The sequence below is a fragment of the Urocampus carinirostris genome, chromosome 2 (assembly GCF_059441175.1).
Source record: "Urocampus carinirostris isolate Australia breed hairy pipefish chromosome 2, RoL_Ucar_1.0, whole genome shotgun sequence".
NCBI lineage: Eukaryota > Metazoa > Chordata > Actinopteri > Syngnathiformes > Syngnathidae > Urocampus > Urocampus carinirostris.
The window spans coordinates 36,137,756-36,156,271 of NC_142350.1; the positions used below are offsets into that span (position 1 = coordinate 36,137,756).

An 18,516-nucleotide genomic window follows, 5' to 3' on the forward strand; every position below is an offset into this window, starting at 1 on the left:
GCCTAAAATAGACAATGGCTGTGCCAGCAGGGAGGGTAAGGGTGAGCAGTTACGCTCAGTAGGAAAAGGTAAAAGATCAACTGAGCAATTTTGGCCGATGCATAAGGTGCATATCGTTATTTTTGTGTGAAAAAAATGACTCAGAAATTTGTTTTGGTACCTTCATTATAAATATCACAGCAAAATGGTTTATGAAAGATTAATTTAAAGAGGTATTACTGTGTTTGATGGTGTGTAATGCACTCTTTTTTTAAACTTACAAAATAACTCGAAATTTTGGTGCGTGATACACACTGGGTTTCACGGTAGTATATTACTGTTGATCAGTCGACAAATACCTCATCGCAAAACATGGATGCAACAGGAATCGTTTCAGGTCAGGGAGGTTAGAGTGCTGAATGTTAACAACTAGACAATGACTGATATGGATGACAGACAAAAAAGCATTGAATTTGATCTCATTTTCAGACTACTTATAGTTACGGTTACAGACACGAGTACTAGAAAATGGAGAAAACAGAAACTCATTCTTAAACGATATAAATAAACGCAAAAAAGTGCAGCGATGGAAACAACCCTTCGGTGTGTCTGTTGATGAATCGGACTTTGATGGACAATATATAAGAACATGGCAATTTTTATTTTTGTATTGTGGCTGCACGTATTCAACAACGTTAGTCACTTATATTGCTTAGTTTGAGCTGGAAAAAAAGGAAAGAAAGATTAAACCCCAATTTTCAATAAAAAAAAATTAGGGGTGTGCGTTTTACACATTTGTGTGTTATAGATAAATGGATATTTTCTAAATCTGTAAAAATTCAAGTATCACATAAAATAAAGTATCTCCAAATTTGTTTTTGAGGGCAAAACTCAAATCAAGAAAAACGAATGAATTGAAGGAAAAGATTGTGCAGCTTAGAGATATGATTAAGGTTGTTTCAAAAAACAAAATAATCAATAAAAAACATCGACCCATCCATCATCTGCACCGCTTATCCTCAGTAGGGTCGCAGGGGTGCTGGAGCCCATCCCAAGTGGGCAGTGGACACCCTGAACTAGTTGCCAGCCAGTCACAGGGTACACAGAGACAGACAACTCACTCGCTCACTCACACCTACGGACAATTTGGACCTGCCAATTAACCTGACATGCATGTTTTTGGAATGTGGGAGGAAACTGGAGTGCCAGGAAGAAACCCACGCAAGCACGAGGAGAAGATGCAAACTCACACAGGAAGGTTCGATCTCATGACTTCAGAACTGTGACGCACACGTGCCAACCCTTGCGGTGCTGTGCTGCTCGCAATAAAAAACAATTTTAAGTAAACATATAACTTTGAAAGAGACATTATATAATATTTAGCACGTGTTAGTGGTTAAAAAAAACGTCCTACATGTATAATAACCAAAAATGCATGTAAGACATATATAAAAGACATTTTTAAAATATTTGCAAGTTAAGAAATTTGCAATTGACAGAACATTAAGCCAATATAAAGGGAGCTGCCATCATTGTCGGCCACCTTGCTGCTATGGTTAACCCCAACAACCTTGTGAAAGGCAAATGTAAATGTAAAAAGTATGCATTTATATAGCGCTTTTCAAGTCACTGAAGACCTCCCAAAGCGCTTTACAATCACGTTCATACACACTCAAACGCCAATAGCAGCATCAGCCCTGCAAGGCAACTACCTGCTTATAATTGGTCTCAAAACGAACGCTTTACCTCCTGAGCTATTGCAGCTAAAAAAAAATAACAAGAGACAAGTCTGAAGTTTGCACTCTTCCTTGTACTTTTGAGAACTTGTTATCAGTTGGTCTACACCAGGGGTCAACAACCTTTTTGGTGTGGAGTGCCACTTTCAAATGTCCTTGTAAATCAGTGTGCCAATGTGTTTTTTCAGTATGTTTTATATCAAACAGAGCTGTAATTTTACACCAGTTCAAATATACAACATGGATATACGTATAACTCATCAATTTTTCTGTCACTATTCTTGTTCATCAAGCAACGAAAAATATAATGTGAAAAACAAGTGGAAAGGCCCGTAGCCAACCATGACTTCAAGTTTTTACCACAAGAATTAACCAGAATCAACCATTCTTCATCAAAAATGAAGTACAATAAAAAAAACAAGTGATATGGAAAGCTACCATACCATTCATTAATGATATCTTATTGCAGAAAATATCAAAACTTGAAATAACAGCAGCAAAGCAGAAGGCACGCGCACACACGCATACATGCAATGTCTACATTTCAGGTAAAGATGCGCATTTCTAAAAAATAATCATGATCATTTTGCCCTGCGCACGCGTGCCACTGGTTAACCCCTCGCGTGCCACTGCTGGCATGCGTGTCATAGGTTGCCGACCCCTGCTCTACACAACACATTTAGTGGTCAAATAATACACGCATACATTTATAATGAAATCAGAAATTTTTCACTTCATTAGCAGTGTAAAAAACCATCTTTCTCTGTGGTGTCAACTTGCATTTGCAGGGAATTACAGCTATCTTTTGTTGAGGAGTTTAAATAACCCTCCATTATTTTGTTCTATTCTTAGCAACATTTTTGAAATGGCCCGCAACTGCTTTAAGCAATCTAAAGCAGAGAATATGTAAATGTTGAATATTCAATTAAATTTTATAAAAGGATAAACATTTCAAATAAATGACATACAATTGTCTTAATAAATTGCCCATAGCCATCGCAAAACATCGCTCATTGACCATGGCCACCACTCAATAAAACTTGACGTAGGGAAGTTTTATGGTTTGACAGCAGTGACATAATTCTCAAACATTTACTTGTATTTTACGCAGATTTTTCTTGGATTGCATGTTTGTTGATCGTAATGAACTAATTATGCACTAGCAAGGATGAAAAATGTAATGGATCCAATTACTATCCAAATAATGTACATTATTATGTGTTCATTGAGATATATGGCATGCAAATATATGTGCCTAAAATAATTGCTTCGAGCGGAATTTAACCATTTGTTCCTATTTGCACTGGACAACATGAACCAGGGGCTGCTAGCCTTAACTAACCATGAACAGAAGTAATGAGGCATTACAATCACACCACAAGGCTCATGCCTCAGATGCCTCCAGCGACCTTCATAAATCACCAAATGGGCTAATCTAGAGTCTAGACTACTGGTGCAGACATAATAATGGACTTTTCAACTTCACGTAAAACAATCTTTCATGTTGTGCTAATAACGGAATCAACTATTGACAATGTATTTCAGTTACAGCAAGAGCGAGGTACCAAGGGGAAAGGAAAATTATTTCAGTTCGGAAACATTAACAGGACAAATGAGCTTTTTGTGGCTATATAGCATGCACCTGTAATGCCACATGGGTGAAGAAATTATCCACTCTTAAATAGCACAGCAAGAAAACGGGGCTGTTAAAAGTGCTACATAAAATCTGACGTAGGTCTGAATTACAGTCTGCAAAGCCACCAGCCACAAAACTGCCGTGGGTTTTTTTGCTGGCTTGGTAACCCCCAGATTTGATGTGGCAGCCCCAAAACTGGCAGATGGATGCTTTCAGGTGGCCTTTCTATTACGCATGGACTATGAGACGTGCAGTTATCGAGTAGATCAATGCAGGTGGTACTTCTAACAACCCTTCTAAGTACCATGTCCGGCAAATATCCCTATGTTTTAGAGCACCCATCTTATCTGGGATTACGTTTTAACAGCCAGAACAATTGAAACCGAGCACAGGAGACGTTAAAAGCTCTAGACCAGGATTCTTAACTTTAATGACCTTGGGGGCAAGCTTTACTGTAAATAAAGTTTTTTCATTCTTTTTGACCCAATTTGGACTTTTTTAAGCGACTTAGTTTTGTTGCAGGCCCAATTATTTTATTTCTTTAATTTTCAAATTTTATTTCAAATTTAGATGTTTTGCTTGATAATTGTATTAATGTCACAGGATGATATTCACTGAAATATCGTGTGAAACCTACATGAATTACAGTGTGGTTTACAGTACAAACTTTACATAAATGTGTTAGTATTTGTCATAAATTGTTGTTTTACAAAATTTGAACTATAGCTTACCATGACAATAATATGTTTTAGGAGTTAATATAATCGCAACATTCTGATCAATAATAAGTGGGTTGAATATGATTTTAGAAGAAAAATGCCCCCAGTTTAATCATCTCAAGGGGTGGCCATTTTTTTAATTGCTTTTGGTCAAGTTAGTGGTTAGTTCTAGTCAGCAACTCAGTTGTGACTGACTATTGTCTGAGCACTAAGAAACAGGGATTTCATTTTAAGTTGAACTTAGGTGCCATAATTATGCAACGAGATGGACTTGGGCTGCAAAGTACAAAAGGGCCATAACAGACCCTAAAACAAAAAACAAATTTGTCTGGACCTGCAAAAAATGAAAAGTCTTACACAAAATAATTTGAAAAGTCTTCTTACATAAAAGTGAGTTATTTACTATTTAACAATAATTAAAATAGTTTAAAGAATTGGAAAATGTTGAGAACTGTAAGAATTCAGCACACCAAAATCCTACAGAGGGCCCAAAAAGGCAGATGAACTGGAGGACCACACATGTGTTCCTTATTATCCGTACCAGACACTAATCAGAAACCATCAGTAAAGGACAGTGCAAAATATGTTGGATCATTGTTGGCCCTTAATGTTCCTTATTTGCCTGAGTGTACCTACTGTGGATCTATTCTGGACTTCCTGGACTTTGCCAGCCATGAGTATTTTTCAGAATGTGCTCTGTTTTTACTCGTTTTCTCCCCCTCCAATGTGTCGAATGCCTTTTATTTCTTCCCTTTGGCGGCAGGTAAACTCTAGTCAGTCAGGTTGGGTATCTAGACTTGGGTCCGCCTCACCAATACATAACAAAGAATGTTTTTTTTTATGTTTGGCCTTTTACAGAAAACCATCACACAAAATCAAATATATATTTCCCTTTCTGATATTTTCAATTTTGAAACATTTCTGAAAACGCTCCAGTGAGCCACAAGGGCAGCGCTAAAGAGCCACATGTGGCTCTAGAGCAGCAAGTTGCCGATCCCCACCTTAAATTCTAACCTAATCCAGGCAAGGCTTGGTTGGTGTTAGAACAGCCCCCGGCATGGCACCATGTCACACCTTAGTGACTTTTTGTACTAAAATGTCACTGGGGCACTTCCCTGAAGCTATGAATCTGAGCTCATGAGATTCCAGTAACAACCTTACCGGTTGAGTAATATTAATTGAGCTCCACCAAAGTACATATAGATATCCATCTCAGTTTATCTCTTTAACTATAATGATCGTCGATGACTACAACCACCACGCGTAACAGTGTCACTTAATTGCATGGATTTAGTTTTTTTTTCACATTTATGCAGAAAAGTTTACTAGCTTTTAAAGAAACAAGACTTAAATATTAGAAAAAACTAAATATTTATTGTGGCAAACATAGGTTATTATTTTTTTAATTGATTAACATAATCAAACAGCCCACAAAACCATTGCAAAGGGCTGAATCAATATAGAATATATAAAGTTTGATACGCACCATTTTGTACACTTATGCTCAATACAGCACTTGTCCTGTTCTCAGAGAGCCCAACTGCAAAAAGCTAGCCAGGCAATTGCTTCTGTTCAAATAATCTGTCAGAAGTTTACTATGCGGTTTATTCATGTTTACTGTTTAACAACTGCTAATGCTATCTGTTAAATATTAGCAGAAGCAATTGACACAGTGTTCCACAATGGCCTTCAAATGCATCAAAGATGAAAATGAGCTGTCTTAGGATGGTTCTATCCAAGGGCATTTTTTTTTTGCAAAACCTCTCAAATTAAAAAAATGTTGTTGGTGCTAACTAATTATGTTTTTGCAACGATGAAAAATGTAATGAATCCAATTATAATTCAAATAATGTACATTAATATAGTTCCATTTACCAACAATCGCTGTGGTGTAGTCATCTTAAAAATGGTAGAATTTGTCAAAAAGTGATCAAAGATCTGATACAACAAATCCTGCTCAAGGTAAAGGTTGTCATGAAAAAAGCTGGCCGAGCAGTAGACTTTCCCCACTAAGACCAAAGGCTTTCCTTTGTGTACGAAAAGAGTTTTGAGGGAATACATGGAGTGGAGGACTTTTAGAAAACTCAGGAGAGGACCTGCAATTAGTGCATCAGTCATTGTTTGATTTCAATCAATGTTTCCTGACAAAACATAGCGACAAAGTGAGACCAAAATAAACGTAGAGTCTTAATATTCGTAAATGGGAGAAACATAATTAACTTGTTCACTGGTTTCCCAAATACATGTACTAATGGAAAAACTGGTAACAGGGGTTTTAAGGACGTTTCGTCGACTCTAGATGATTGAACTTTGCGCAAGTTGCGTGGACCAGAAGAACCTAAACCGACCAAGTTGCACGTTTTGCAATTTGTGACAAGCAATTGAAACGGTTACGTCGCATTCTGAATAAAACTGCTTCGAAACAATGTTTCAGAACCTGTCTTGCGAATGCCACGTGACCGATGCCATTCATAGTTATTTTGGAGGACATCATTAGTTTCACATGCTGTTATGGCACCAAGATGTGAAATAAAAGCTAAAAAGCAAGTGAGCAATGGGAAGGTTTATAGATATAGTGACAAGTGACTTTTGAATTAATATTAAAACAGAATTAAGGGAAGAGACTTAAAATTCATATCATTTGTTATGTTTACACAGACTTGTATTGAGCCGGCTTATAATATAGGTCACGTGAGTATAAGTATATATGTTGACTTGTTTCTATTTCTACTTTTCTATAAGTTATTTTGTAAATTGTCACTGAATGCATCTCTATCCTCTGCATTTTCACAATTATTTCAATGTAAACATTCCATTGATGCAAAAAATAAAAATTGACAAAAAATGTGTCTTTCTAGAAGGGCACCAACGGAATAATACACAAGATTTCATCAGATATTTTTCGACACTCGCAGTATTTGTGGAAAAAAAGGCTTATTGTGAACTGAAATGGATCTCGCCTCATTTGGTTCAAATACGTATTCAAGAGTTTTACTTTTTTTGCCTAATGGCATTTAGAAATGTATATGGGATAAAACACAACAATATATTTAATAGTATTAAAAACAGAATTAAATCAACTTAATTTATCTATTTATTATTGTGTAATTTAAATCATTGCTTTTAAAAACGATATATTTAATGTTTATAGTCGAACAAAAAAGTTTTTTCTTCGAGTATTTTAAAATTCAAAATTCAGTCCCTCTGAATACAAATCTCCTAAGCAACTCTTACAGAAGTTATCAAAATGTGTCACTGCTATAAATCACATTATTTAATAGCTCTTAGTACAAATGGCCCATTGGTCAGTTCTAAAAAAATAACACATCAGTGAATGAGCGAGCGAGTTGTCTGTCCTTGTGTGCCCTGCGTTTGGCTGGCAACCAGTTCAGGGTGTCCCCTGCCCACTGCCCGATGATTGCTGGGATGGGCTCCAGCACCCCCGCGACCCTACTGAGGATAAGCGGTGCAGCTAATGAGATGAGATGATGTGACAGTGTAATTTTCTAGAAAACAAACACTCAAAAAGATTTATAAAATATGCTGCAAATAGAAGTACTTGTGTTTACTATATAACACACATACATACATACATACATAAATACATATACACACACACAAAAAACACCCATATATATATATATATATATATATATATATATATATATATATATATATACATATAGCACGGCGGCGCAGTGGTTAGTGCGTGTGCGGCACAGTTCTAAGGTCTTGGGAACCTCCTGTGTGGGTTCAAATCCAGCTACCGGACTTACTGTGCGGAGTTTGTATGTTCTCCCCGTGCTTGCGTGGGTTTCCTCCGGGCACTCCGGTTTCCTCCCACATTCCAAAGACATGCATTTCAGGTGGATTGGCCGGTCCAAATTGTCCATAGGTGTGAATGAGCGGGCGAGTCGTCTGTCCCTGTGTGCCCTGCGACTGGCTGGCAACCAGTTCAGGGTGTCCCCTGCCCACTGCCCGATGATTGGCTTGAGCACCACCGCGACCCTACTGAGGATGAGCAGTGCAGCTGATGAGATGAGATGAGATGATATATATATATATATATATATATATATACATATATACATTTATACATACTGTATATATGTATGTGCTGGGCAAAACGGCAGCGCAGTGGTTAGCGCGTGTGCGGCACAGTTCTGAGGTCATGAGATCCAATCTTCCTGTAGGGAGTTTGCATGTTCTCCCCGTGCTTGTGTGGGTTTCCTCCGGGCACTCCTTTTTCCTCCCACATTGCAAAAACAAGCATGTCAGGTTAATTGGCTGGTTCAAATTGTCCCTAGGTGTGAATGAGCGAGTAAGTTGTCTGTCTCTGTGTGCCCTGTGACAGGGTGGCAACCAGGTCAGGGTGTCCCCTAACCACTGCCCGAAAATAGCTGGGATTGGTTCCAGCACCCCTGCGACCCTATTGAGGATAAGAGGTGCAGATAATGGATGGATTGATGTTCTAACCACGGGCAGCACGGCAGCTGAGTGATTAGCGCATCCGGGGCACAGTTCTGAGGTAATGGGATAAATTCCAGCTACCAGCCTTCTTGTTCGTGGTTTGCATATTCTCCCCATGCTTGTGTGGGTTTTCTCGGGCACTCGGGTTTCCTCCCACGTACCAAAAACATGTACAGTGGCTTGCGAAACTATTTGCCCCCCTTGAACTTTGTTACCTTTTGCCACATTCAGACTTCAAACATAAATATATAAAACTAATTTCTTGTGAAGCATCAACAATAAGTGGGACACAATCATGAAGTGGAACACACTTTATTGGATATTTTAAACATTTTTAACAAATAAAAAACGAAAAAGTGGGTGTGCAAAATGATTCAGCCCAATTGAGTTAATACTTTGTAGCGCCAACTTTTGCTGCGATTACAGCTGCAAGTCGCTTGGGGTATGTCTCATCAGTTTTGCACATCGAGAAACTGATATTTTTGCCCATTCCTCCTTGCAAAACAGCCCGAGCTTAGTGAGGTTGGATGGAAAGCGTTTGTTTTCAGTTCTTTCCACAGATTCTCAATTGGATTGAGGTCTGGACTTTGACTTGGCCATTCTAACACCTTGATATGTTATTTGGTGAACCATTTCATTGTAGCTTTTGCTTTATGTTTTGGATCATTGTCTTGTTGGAAGACAAATCTCTGTCCCAGTCTCAGGTCTTTCGCAGACTCCATCAGGTTTTCTTCCAGAATGGTCCTGTATTTGGCTCCATCCATCTCCCCATCAATTTTAACCATCTTCCCTGTCCCTGCTGAAGAAAATCAGGCCCATACCATGATGCTGCCACCACCATGTTTAACTGTGGGGATGGTGTGTTGAGGGTGATGAGCTGTGCTGCTTTTACGACAAAAATAACGTCTTGCATTGTTGCCAAAAAGTTCGATTTTGGTCTCATCTGATCAGAGCACTTTCTTCTACATGTTTGGTGTGTCTCGTAGGTGGCTTGTGGCAAACTTTAATTGACACTTTTTATGGATATCTTTAAGAAATGGCTTCCTTCTTGCCACTCTTCCATAAAGGCCAGATTTGTGCAGTATACGACTGATTGTTGTCCTATGGACAGATTCTCCCACCTCAGCTGTAGACCTTTGCAGTTCATCCAGAGTGATCATTGGCACCTTGACTGCGTCTCTGATCAGTTTTCTCCTCGTATGAGCTGAAAGTTTAGGGGGACTGCCCGATCTTGGTAGACTTGCAGTGGTCTGATACTCCTTCCATTTCAATATTATTGCTTGCACGGTGCTCCTTGGGATGTTTAAAGCTTGGGAAATCTTTTTGTCACCAAATCCAGCTTTAAACTTCTCCACAACAGTATCTCGGACCTGCCTGGTGTGTTTCTCGTTCTTCATGACGCTCTCGTGCGCTTTACACCTCTGAGACTATCACAGTGCAGGTCCATTTATAAACTTGATTACACACAGGTGGATTCCATTTATCATCGTTAGTCATTTAGATCAACATTGATCATACAGATACCCCACTGAACTTCTGGACAGTTTGCTGCACTGTAAGTAAAGGTGCTGGAACATTTTGCACATCCACTTTTTCTTTTTTTGTTATATTAGTTTAAAATTTCCAACAAAGTATGTTCCACTTCAAGCTTGTGTACCACTTATTGTTGATGATTCACAAGAAATTACAGTTTTATACCTTGATGTTTGAAGTCTGAAATGTGGCAAAAGGTCACAAAGTTCAAGGGGGCCAAATAGAACAAGTAAGTTGTCTGTCCATGTGTGCCCTGTGACTGGCTGGCAAGCAGTTCAGTGTCCCCTGCCCAATGCTTGAAGATAGCTGGGATAGGATCCAGCACCCCCGCGACCCTACTAGATAAGCGGTCCGGATAATAGATAGACATATATATGGTCATTCTCCACACGAGGATGACTAGGAATATAATTTAACAAAACGTCAAAAGTCCTTCACAATCAGTATCCAAGAAACAGCTATTGCTGAGCTGAATCCAAACAATGAAAAACGCTCATCAAAAACATGTATAGATATGTCATTCATGAAATATGGAAGACGGCTGTTTTTTCTCATGTGCAGTGTGTTGGATAAGGAAGAAACAAAAATAAACAATTGTGAAATGTCACAGGGGGACTGCTTTTTTAACCTAAGTTACAACCTGCTCACCGTCATTCTCTCAAGGGCAAGCACAGTCATTTTTTTTTTTGTTCATTCGATTTTGGCTGTAGCTGATGATAATATAGATGAGGGAGGAAGACTAGGGAAGCCGGTTTCTTAATCAGATGAGGGACATTAATCACTTGTGCATGTGTACGCATTTGAATGGTCAGATTACGTGCACAAATTCTCCATCCAGGATATTTTTTTTCTTTGTTGGTGCCGCATAGAATAGTGAAGTCAAAAAAACTGGCTAAACAAGCAGAATGTGTATTTATTGATTTGTCTGAAACATTTTTTTTTCTCATTATTCTTATGTTATTATTCTCTGTCTGTCATGCTGAAAATGCCAGAGGTCTATACATTCATATGTAGTGTGTGTGTACAGGGTTCTGGCAAGCCACATACAAGCACAACTTTTTAACACAAAAGACACAGCTATGGAGCAAACTTTTAGAGTGTTATTATGGTGAGTGACATTCATGGAAACCTCTTTTATTTGATGTCAAAAATTAAATAAAGAAACAACATCTCTCAGACAAATGAAGTTGCTTCTGCTTGCCCTTTTGATCGGATTGCTCATGAAAACCATGAATACAAGGTTGTTATTTTGTCAATAGTCATGAAAACGATTAATTTTAATTGCTCCAAAAATCCACCTTCTCATTCCAGTCAAACTATTCCCTGCATGTGAACATACCCGGTGTTATTTTTAAGGGCGAGTTCAATGATCCAAAAAGAAAATCAGTACGTTATGATCTGTGTTTTTTTAAAGGAGAAATAACGTGAGAATAACATCCGTTTCAAATCGGAGTCTAGTTCATGATGTAAGCAGGGTACAAAAGGAACACTCAAGAGATCAAACAGGCTAATACAAACTTTATATTAAGAACAGAGATGTAAAACCGTTTAAACATAAACCTGCTCTGGGATAAAACTATTTGATAGATTTCCGGTTTCCTGTGTGACCTGTCCTCAAACTTTGAATGATCTGCAGCCCTTTGACAAGGACATAGCGCAAAATCGGAAATCGATTGTAAACTCAGGAACTTGCTTCTGAGGTGCGAGTAAACGCTTACAAGCAGTATCCATTTTTGTATCAAAGGTTGACTACATTTTTGGTCACAACAGAAATAGTCCATCTTCCATGTTGGGTTAATGGTTTTAAATAGTATTGTGCAGTTTTCTCGTTTTTGTTTTGAATATGGGCAGCACGGCCTGTGTGGAGTTTGCATGATCTCCCCGTACTTGCGTGGGTTTACTCCAGGCACTCCGGTTTTCTCCCACATTCCAAAAACATGCATTTCAGGTTAATTGGCCGGTCTGGATTGTCCCTAGGTATGAATGAGCCAGCGAATTGTCTGTCCCTGTGGGCCCTGCAACTAGCTGGCAACCAGTTCAGAGTGTCCCCCTGCCCATTGCCCGAAGATAGCTGGGTTGGGCTCCAGCACCCCCGTGACCCTACTAAGGATAAGCGGTGTAGATAATGGATGTATGGATGGTTTTGTATATGCATTTCCTGCACAGAAAATACGGAATAGGGGTAGGCACTTAAAAGCTTTGGCTTCAGCCTATTCCCTTTGGTCACATATCTATGTATTGCATAGGTGTTCTTTGTGGGAATAGTTTGTTTCCTTTTTTTAATTAATGATTGTTGTGCTTGTGCTTTGACTAAATAACAGCCACAAAATAAAATCAACTGGAAAATCAAACATCAAGAGTCAGATTCTCAGCATTCGAGAACTTCACAATACAGGTACAGTATTGGAAATGGTCAATGTGAAGTGCTGAATTCGTTTTTGTTTTTTTTAAATAGCCAGTCCCTGAAACATTCTGACTAACCAGTTTGCGTGGGTGAGCACACAAATGTATTCTCATATTAATGGGCTGAAATCCATATTTATTTTTACATGCCATAAAATTCGTCACTTATTACCCATTCAGAAAACCAGCATACATGTGTTTTTGTTCCAAGTTTTAAGTAGAAATACAGCAATAAAGATTACAGGAGTGTTTAATGTAACTTACCTGCAAAGCAAATGCAACTGAAAGAACCCGCTCTTTGGTATTTCTAATAATAGCATATAATAAGAATACAGTGGGAAAGTAATTGGTATGTCATTTATGTATTCTTTAAAATCCTATCTATCTCTAACATTAGGTTCTCACCAGCATGCGGGTTCCAGGATTTTCTTCCCATAAACTGCCGTGCTGAATGATGGAATAACAGGGACGAATAGCGGGAACCCACCAGTACTGTATTGGCATGTCAATCCAGCCTGGAAACCAAACACCTAGAAAAAAAAGGAGCAACTTTATGCAACAGCACACATATATATGAGATTGATAAATGTTGAAAGTAGAACAATATGAAACTTATTTCAAAAGTACTAGGGTTCGTACAAGACTTTTTAATGACTTTTAAAAATCTGATTTAAGATCAAATAGACAAAAAACCCACAATTGAAACAAATTTAAAAAAAAAACACAAATATGTCATGCACACAATACATCGTGCCTCATACACATTACCTGGCACAGATTTTAGCCATGGCATAAAAACGTTGGTCAAACAGCCACTTCTCTTTAAAATTACACATTCCTACGGTCCAAATTAAACGTCTCTGTCTGAAGTTGTTATGTGTATTGCGGGCCCGACTGTAGCCACATCACTGTTTTGTTAGTTCCATTATTGTGGTCACGCGATGTTGCCACTAAAGTAAATCGATGAATTATTAAAATAAACAATTGATAAAGGTTACTAAATTTTTTAAGTGTAAACAAATAGAAATCTATTTGATTTGTTTACATTATTAAGACTTTTGAAAATTGGATTGAAGACATTTTAATGCCAATTAAGGACTTATTTTTAGGATAATGATTTCAATACATTTTAAGTCACCGTGTACATTTAGATATATACTTTCAATAAACATGTTGGATTCCATCAAATACTATCTAGCAACATATGTCGATTATGAAATAATTTGAAAAAAAAAAAAGGTTTTATTTTTTTATTACCAGGCCTTTTCTAGATAAATAATTGCAGGTCAGAAATGATATTGCCTATTATATTGTTTCTTCTACTTTAACAGCTCACTGTTTTGTACATTTATTCATTGTTCATGCACACCTTTATTTCCATATAGCTTAAAAATTGGCACTGAGACAATTCCCTGATTATGATGATGCTGACTTAATTAAAGAGAGGAAGATGAAATTCAGATGAAATTATCGTTTATATGGATGCACAACAAATTGCCTCCTGGAGGCAATAACAATTCATATTATCTTGAACCTTAATTTGTTGTGAATTGGTACTCAATTGAAGATAAAAAAGTGTAGATATGACAATAATTTTGTTTCCAGTCAAATGGTTTGCACATGTTGAATGAAAACTTTATTTTCGAACATTGTAAAATAAAAAAGGACAAAAACAATGACTCAAGAACAAAAATAATGTTAACATAACATGTTCGAAAAGGGGTAAGAAGCAGACGCTTATTTTCCCCACCACTTCATCTTCCTTATTACATTTCACAGATAGCTCCTATTTATTGCCGAAATATAACAAAACCTTGCAGATATACATATTACATAGGTGGAATATCATAATTATAATAATAACAATAGTCACATATGTTTTGTACTAATCATCGTAGAACCCATCTATTATGGTTATAATGCTACTAGTCACTAAATATCATTGAGACACCAATGATATTAACAACAATAGCAATAATAACAGTTATGATATAATAATATTTACAATAACAACAAGGTGAACTATTGCTGTAAAACATCCCTTTGCTATGCAATATTTCCAATTTCTAGTATCACTCATACCCAATTTTCTTCATCTCTGTATTCTGCCAGTCATGTTTTTTTGTATTTTAACATGTGAATATTTAGATATTGTTTGATCTCGTCTTGTAATTGTTCCAAAGTTTGACTCCACACTCAGACACACAAATGAATTTCCCAATAGTTCTCACCAATGTTAATCACTTTGTAAAAAAAACTTAATTTCAATTAAGCACCATATTTTCTCGACTATAAGGCATACATAAAAGTATAGACTCTCTTTAAAATCTGCCCATGCCTATAGATCAGGGGTCAGCAACCTTTTTGGTGCGGAGTGCCACTTTCAAATATCCTTGTAAATCAGTGTGCCACACCAAGATTAATGGCACGCACAACATTTTTTTAATATCCAACAGAATGTGAATGAATGTTAACAACATGTGGAAAGGCCTGTAGCCATTCTGACCAACTTTTTACCACAAGAATTAACCAGAATCAACCTTCTTCATCAACTATAAACTACAATCAAAAAACAAGTAATATGGTCAGCTACTATGCCATTTATCAATGATATCTTGTTGCAGAAAATATAAAAACTTGAAATAACAGCAGCAATGAAGAAGGCACGCAAGCGCACACGCGCTTCTTTAAAATATTCGCCATCAGTCAATGGTTTTCCGTGCTTTGCTATTCAGTGAGCAATTTGTTAGATATCTTCAGTGGTGGTGTCTTTAGCAGCGACAAAGGTTTTTGGGGTCTGTGTTTGTTTGCGCGTTTTAATGTCTCCGCCTTGAATTCATGTTCATTTTCGTCTCGTAATGACGTTTAACACCTGATGCGCGAGGCACAACGCTCTCGAGGCATAATAAACAAAACAGCACGGTCATTTTTTGCACAAAGCCCCAGTCATCTGTCCACGCTGGTTGGAAAGAATGAGATGTTTTCGCTCGAGGAGCCGTCATGATTCGTTCATTTATCGCGCGTGTGTGTGTTTTGTTGGATGGGTTGAGACACGGAGCTCTCCTTTGCGAGGCGCCGCGCAAACACGCGCTGACACACGGAGGGGCGCTAACATAAATGGTAAATGGTCTCCATTTTTATTGCGCATTTCAAGTAAAGCTTCTAAATAACACGGTGCGCAACTGAAAATGTCTAAATTTCAGATAAATGCGCAGATAAAAAAAAAAACATTATTATTTTGCCGTTCACTCGCGTGCCACTGGTTAACCCCTCGCGTGCCACTGCTGGCACGCGTGTCATAGGTTGCCGGCCCTTGCTATAGATGATTGATTGATTGAAAAAAAAAAAAAAGTCATTTTTAATCGATTATTGTATTGTAGTTGCAAGACAGATGGAGTAAGGGACACCATGAGAACGTTAAAGGGTGAAGAGAAAAGAGTGTTATTGTGGTGAGTGAACAGGGATTGTGTATAGATCCAGCAGCACTTTACCATCAGGTTCACCTGATGTGTGTGTGTTAAATATAGCATTGGCACACAGAGCCTTTAGTACGTTGCGATGGGCGTGAAAATACAGTAGTCATTCATGAATTTGTTTGTTTTTTTCTTTTGTGCGTATAACAAAAATGAACACACAGTGCATTGGTTAATTCAATGATGCAATAATTTTTTTAAGAAATAATAATCTTCAAGCCTTGCTCCCAAACTGAATTTAGTTTTTCTAGGTTTTTTTTTCAAATGACTGCGGGTGATGGGATAATGGCTTACCACCACCATCAAACCAGACACCTTAAACCATTAAACAGAAGATAAAGATAAGCACTAGTTTATACCCATGTCAAGTCACTTCCTTAAAATGGAATTTGACTACCTAATTGAAGAATTGGCAAAAGTTCATTGGCTGTTTAGTTAGAATGATCCTTGTCCACTGACCAGGCGATTGTTAACCCTTCAGTGACCCTGTGATAAGGACTAACAGCGTGACATCCAGCAAACATGCTGACTTGAAAAATAAAATACTTCCAGTCTCTTCCTGACAAGAGTGGACGTTCCTAGATCTACACGTATAAACCTGCCAGCTTTCTTTAAGGTTAGTTCACACTCTGATAGCAAAACTGTTAAACATCAAAGTGGAAAAAATGTTTGCAGTAAAGAAACATGTTATAAAAAAGGACCCAGATTTAGGAGAAGATTAATTTTGAAATAATTTATTAAGCAAAGTATTTGTGGGCTAAGCTTTTAAAGTAGAAAAACTCCATTTGGAAATGACTAAAAAAATGAATTAAGATCGAGACTAATTAAACCGGTAAGTCAAGTCTCATTTATTGGTATAGCTCTAAATCACAGAATGGGACAAAAGGACTGCACAGGCCACAATGACACCATCCCCTAATCTGAAACCTGCATGCGGGCAAGAAAAGAACTCAAAAAACTCAGCATGAGGAAAATAAGACTTCTAGAGAAGGGGCGACAAAAGATATCCCCCTCCAGGATGATCAGGCTGCAAAAGATGTTGCATTGGGTAAAAGTACACAAAACATAGTCAACATCAACAATAACTATTGGTAATACGTAAAATTGTTCAAGAGGTCAACACAAAAAAGGTCAAAGTGGAAGCAGCAAAAGTGATCTTTAGTATCTATCTTATTGAAGGCTTGAGAGGGACCAGACAAGATCTGGTACTCATCAAGAAACTCTCAGTACCAAGACTTTTATGACCAGGTGGAAAAAGGTCATCAAGGTCGGTAAACGGTCATTTGCACCATACCAGGTAGGAATTGCAAGTGTGCAAATATACTCTATTGTCGACATTAGACTAGGATTCTGTGCAAAAACCTCTGTGAAACGATGATTTTATATCAGACTGGTTCACCTTTTTATGAATATTATCTTGGGGAGAGTAAAACGAAAATGACATTTTCGAAGATAGAAATAGAACCAATACAACCATTTAAATAGTCCATTTTACCTTCAGGTAGAAATGTGCATAGCAGTGATGTAGAAGGTTGTCAGTTGGCTGGTTGAGGGCACTAACAGTGTTGGCTAACTCCAGTGCATACATTGGAACTGAATATTCAACATTGACTCTCTCCACCTGGAACTGGACACATGGTAGGGGGCGCACTGGCTGAAATGTTGATGTGCTGATTGGTCCTGGTACGGCCTAGAAAGTTAAAAACAGAGGAAAAGAAAACCTTGTACATCCATATTGCAACATAAATACATTTAGTACTATCATTAGGAGTCTCTTGAACGCTTTTGATTTTGGATATATCATGTCAAAACAAAGTATCCATTAATTTTGATGTTGACATGAATACATGTCAACAGTCCAAAAAAAAAGGGTGAGACAAAAACTTTTGTTTTTTATTCGTGAAAAATAGCAACATTTGTATGCGTAACTCTGACAATACCATAAATAACATTCCATAGTTTATTATACCTATATTTAACATTTTTCCAGAACATAAAGATTCCTGCGCCTTACATGCAGACAAAATTGGAAATATGTTAGCATCAGGGCTGCACCTAACCATTAATTTTATATGGTTGAATTGGTCGACTATTTTTTTCATCAATCGAAAAATCGGATTTCGGAAAGACATTTTTAATTTCACTCTATTTAAATATTAAACTTTTGGACGGATAGAAATTATAGTGCTAAAAACAACCGATTATTCTAAAATATACAACAATTAAAAAAATGGTGTTTGTCAATTAACTTGATAACAGACAAAAACACATGCAAATAAATTCTAGACACCTTCAAATATGTAAGATACTCTTTTATTAGATAGATAGATAGATAGATAGATAGATAGATAGATAGATAGATAGATAGATAGATAGATAGATAGATAGATAGATAGATAGATAGATAGATAGATAGATAGATAGATAGATAGATAGATAGATAGATACTTTGTTCATCCCCGAAGGGAAATTCACATTTCCAGCAGCATCCCTGAGCTGAGAACAATCGAGAACAATCGAAAATAACACGGGATTAACACCTTATCCTAAGATCAAATCATATTTGG

The 18,516-nt window shown here is 37.4% G+C and overlaps 1 protein-coding gene across 6 annotated transcripts in view; it reads right to left on the reverse strand.

The window, feature by feature from the left end:
- The window catches only part of vps13b (vacuolar protein sorting 13 homolog B), a 457,366-nt gene that overhangs the window by 394,168 nt on the left and 44,682 nt on the right, over positions 1 to 18,516 (reverse strand). For all 6 annotated transcript variants that reach the window (XM_088326330.1, XM_088326329.1, XM_088326331.1 and 3 more), the window contains 2 exons: positions 17,445 to 17,639; positions 12,882 to 13,006 (listed from right to left, as the gene is read on the reverse strand). In XM_088326330.1, coding sequence (XP_088182456.1) covers positions 12,882 to 13,006; positions 17,445 to 17,639 — 320 coding nt within the window. The remainder of the gene's footprint in view (positions 1 to 12,881; positions 13,007 to 17,444; positions 17,640 to 18,516) is intronic.